General features: G+C 36.0%; 1 protein-coding gene across 1 annotated transcript; it reads right to left on the reverse strand.

Moving 5' to 3' along the window:
* Positions 1-1,446: 1,446 nt before the first annotated feature.
* Positions 1,447-3,320, reverse strand: LOC143581942 (peroxidase N1-like). Its single transcript, XM_077064620.1, has 5 exons — positions 3,315-3,320; positions 3,115-3,214; positions 2,595-2,770; positions 2,353-2,515; positions 1,447-2,251 (listed from the first exon to the last, which is right to left on the reverse strand). The coding sequence occupies exons 1-5, from the start codon at positions 3,318-3,320 to the stop codon at positions 1,836-1,838; spliced, it is 861 nt and encodes a 286-aa protein (XP_076920735.1). The 3' UTR covers positions 1,447-1,835.
* Positions 3,321-4,226: the final 906 nt, after the last annotated feature.

Genomic DNA, 4,226 nt, shown 5'->3' on the forward strand with positions numbered 1-4,226 from the left:
AGTGCATATGTGGTGACGTCACTGCTTTCAATCACCCTAAAACGTTTTAATTTTATATTTTCTCACTATCTCACGTCTTCCAGTACTCTTGGTTTTATTCGGATAAGAATCAAATTCTCTGAATGTGACAAGTAAGTGGCTTATAATCATACAAAAAACTAAATTTAAATCAGTAAGATCATCGTTGATCAATCAACTGATACATGGTTGGTCAAATGTTACCAAGGGCATCTCAGATGATGTACGTGACCACCGTTTGGATTAAAACGAAACCCATAAACCGATGTCGACCATTGGAGGTGGTAGGGCTGTCACTTTTACCCGAAACACGAAACCTAACCCGAAAAAACCCGTACCGGACGTGAACTCACCCGAACCTGAGAAAAGACTAACCCGAACCTGAACCGAAGTAATTCGGGTTGGTTTTCGGGTTTGTTTTATAAGTTTCGGGTCAACCCAAATAAACTTTTAATTTTGAAATTAAATATATGGTATAATAAGCTTAGTCTTAGCAACTAAATTTATCAGAAGCCGACCATAGTCGATTGTTGTCATTCCAACTATTATGGATTGCTTATTTATTGTTAATTTATGTGTTCCGTTTATTACTAATAGCAATCGTAATTGAATAACAAATCACGTCCGATTGAAAAAAAATAGGTTCAAGTTAGTTAGTTTTTATTCTTCTTTTGAATTTTTTTATCGAATTATGTTGGTTTATTATTTGATTATTTGCGTTACGAGTAAAGAATATGTTGGTTTTATTTTAGCATTGAAGTTTTTTATTTTTTTTGTTTTATGTTTTGTTTTCAAGGATACTCGAAACCCGATTAACCCAACCCGAAAAAACCCGAACCCAAATTACACGATCCCGAAAAACCCAAGAGAGATTTGGGTTAGGTTTCGGGTTAAGATTTAAAATTTTAAAACCCGAAAAACTCAAAAAAAAAAAAACCCTCGAAGAACACCCCTAGGAGGTGGCCTCATGAAGGAGGAAGAGAGCAAAACGTTTGTATACACAAATTGCAGAAGGATACATGGCCGGTCAAATGTTTCTAAGAGCATCTTTAATGAGGATGACGTGGCCACTATTTGAATTACAACGAAACCCATAAACCAATGTCCACCAATAAATATGGCCCGGGGGGGGGGGGGGCATAATGTTTGTATCCACAAACTCTATTACGATGAAAAAGAGAAGAAATTTTGAAGACTTTTATTTTTTTAAAAATAACTACTCGTTAAAAGTATTAATTTATTTTTGTCAAAAACAAATCTATACTTTAACTCGATTTGTAAATTACACTTTTTTAATCGACTTTAATAGTTAATGTCTATTTGATAGATTAGTGACTTTCAGAATGTTTATTTTAGATTTTCTCATATTAAATCAACAAAATATGTTATTCAAAGTCAAAAATATATTAAATAAACATGCTGAATAATTAAATCAAATAAATGCAACTAAATATGCTGAATATTCAAAATCTAAAAATCTTCTATTGACCCTTTGACTAGTCTCTTACCAGGCCTGCCATTTTTCTTGTTCTAAGGCCCAATTATGAAGAAACCTCATCTTGAGTTAAAGTTAAGTTCCTCCTAATCTCCTATGAGTTATGCTTACAACTTTCCTACAATCTATTACCTTGAACAATACAAAAAAAAGAAGAGAAAGATGAAAATGAAGCAATTGATCTTATTCCAGAAAATGCAAACCAATACAATTTTCAATCTTACTACATATTAATTAAACAAATCAATACAATAATGAATCAATTTTTTGCAAGTTCATTCTATTAACAACTTCTACACATTGTGTTTAAGTCTCACTCTTCTCAATTAGTTGCAGTACACACTCTACGAATTTCACCTTGTCTTCCTGTTTTCACCTCAATATTTCCCATCTTCACCATCGCCCGTCCAAACTCTGCATTGAACCTAGAAGTTTGCCCTCTTCCCCCTAGAAATCTTTGTACAAACCGTTGTGTCCTTCGGTCACTCCATAGTTTTGCATCGGATTCAATAACTCCCCGCCCATTCCTCAAGTTTTCGTAAAATGAATTGCCAAAGCTATTAACACTACCTGTATCAAGGGCCACACGCCTTAATGCATCACCACCATTGGGACAAAGTGCTCGGAGTTGTGGTAGGAATGCCTGGTTTATATCGGGGTCGGGTCCATTGGTGTTGTTGAAGTTATACAATCTGTAGCTGAATAATGCACAAGCTGCTGTTCCAATTGTATGTCCACCTAGTAAACAAAAAGTAACAATTTAGTTTATAAATAAGGCAATATATAACATTGTATGTAACAGTAGGAGTATATATGATGCATTTTTGTGTTCTACTTACCCACAAGTGTAACAAGATCTTGAGTGTTTAGTCCTTTGTCCGCAAACTTACTGATTTGGACACTAATGGGATCATTAAAGGCGGGTAAATTTGCGGTATCAGATGCTTGTGAAACCAAACCGTCTCTACGTCCTAATGGTACCTGCCAACTACGCCCGCCGGTCTACAAGAACATGTCATAAAAATGATTGAAGACTATGGCCTAGCGTATAACTACAATTTGTTAATGTACAAACACTTACCATGACAACAGAATCACGGGCAGCTAGGGCGACAATATCCGCACATGAGACCACTCCAGGGCAGGTGGTTTCGAACTGGGACTTCGCAGCGTCAATAACTTCAAAGCCTCTCAACAGAGAGTTTGGCCCTGCCATCTTCTCAGTTGATGTTCCGTTAATTAGTATAGATGCATCGCAACCATGTGGTAATTAAAAGTGGCGGAAGGTTAATCAGGCATCATGTGGTAGCGTTGATAGCCGAAAGACAAGGGTACATGCACCAATCGGCCGGTGTCCCAATGGTTGAGTGTTATGTGCCTTATGTCCAAGGCTTGATGCAAAACTACCATCGAGCTGGGGGTCTCACCGGAAGCAACCTCTCTATTCCTACGGGGTAGAGGTAAGGCTGTCTACATCTTACCCTCCTCAAACCCTACCATAGCTTTGCTATTGGTGGGATATACTGAGTACGATGATGATGATGATGATGATGCATCGCAACCATTGACAAAGCAGTCATGGAAGAACATTCTTAATAAACCAGCTGCGACTGTTGGGTTGTCTTGGACCGCAGACTGAACCGCTGACTGGACTATAGATTCGACCCTGGGGCAGGTGGACCTGTAGAAGCCAACGAGTGCCTACGCCACCACCGCGATTACCAGCTTGGCCTAGTGACAAGGTTGTGAATGAGACTAGTAGGAGAACCATCAAAGCAACCATTTTGTTTATGGAAGAAACCTCCATTACTAACAATAAGTGTAGATGTGATTGTGTGTTTAAGATTTGTCTTTGAGGTTAAGTAATGTATTTCGTAAATGAGATAATGATGTTGAGAGAGAGCCATTCGCTGGTATTTATAGTCTCTGTATAAGAAGGAAAGTCAACAACAATATTAATATATGGTGGGGCCGGGCAACGAACCAAGTCGGATATGCAACACGGACACAGCTGTACTTTAAGAAAGTTACAATGTTCAAAAAGAACGAACTATCATAGTTCATACTGAACCTTTCTTCTAAAATGCATATTTGCATGGGACTAAGTATATATATCATCTATAAATTAAAGAGTCAGGTCAATTATATTTATTGGGTTTATTGATATTTCAAATTTGACTTTCATTAATTAATTATTTAAATTACAACAAGTCAAGTCAATTATATTTATTGGGTTTTTTAAGTATGGCTAATTAGGGGTGGCTCTAAGGAGGAGTAATGTGGGCGTTCAATCGGGGGCACTTTTTTCAGGTGACTCAAAATTTTTAAAAAATATTCAATTTACGTATACTTTTTAAAATACATGAACATTTATAAGCAGCCTACTACCGTGATAAGTTCATTCTAATATATTCTAATATCATGATTTTACCAATTGTTATATCTAATGGTATAACCTTAATCATCATTAACAGAAAGTTAATTTATATTATTTAGTTTGTTAAAAGCTAAAATACATATTTCTTCCTGCTCATGGGGTACGTGAATTCATTAATTTATAAATAGGTTGACAGGTTTAGGATATTAAAAAAGTAGTTGTAATGAATAGAAGCAAATATACTTTATAATTATAGAAATAGAAATGATCAATACGCGGTTGTGAATATATTAATGATGTCAAATGTCTTCAATTGACCAAAAGATTACATATATA

This window comes from Bidens hawaiensis, unplaced genomic scaffold, assembly GCF_021521415.1.
Source record: "Bidens hawaiensis isolate Kalapana, Puna unplaced genomic scaffold, B.hawaiensis_p1.1 tig00031314_1, whole genome shotgun sequence".
Taxonomy (NCBI): Eukaryota; Viridiplantae; Streptophyta; class Magnoliopsida; order Asterales; family Asteraceae; genus Bidens; species Bidens hawaiensis.

What these genes read in the sequence shown, in the direction of transcription:
- LOC143581942 (XM_077064620.1), bottom strand. An exon ending in CAACCCAACAGTCGCAGCTG is followed by an intron (nt 2,771 to 3,114) that starts GTTTATTAAGAA and finishes TACCACATGGTT; the next exon opens with GCGATGCATCTATACTAATT. An exon ending in AGATCTTGTTACACTTGTGG is followed by an intron (nt 2,252 to 2,352) that starts GTAAGTAGAACA and finishes TTTGTTTACTAG; the next exon opens with GTGGACATACAATTGGAACA.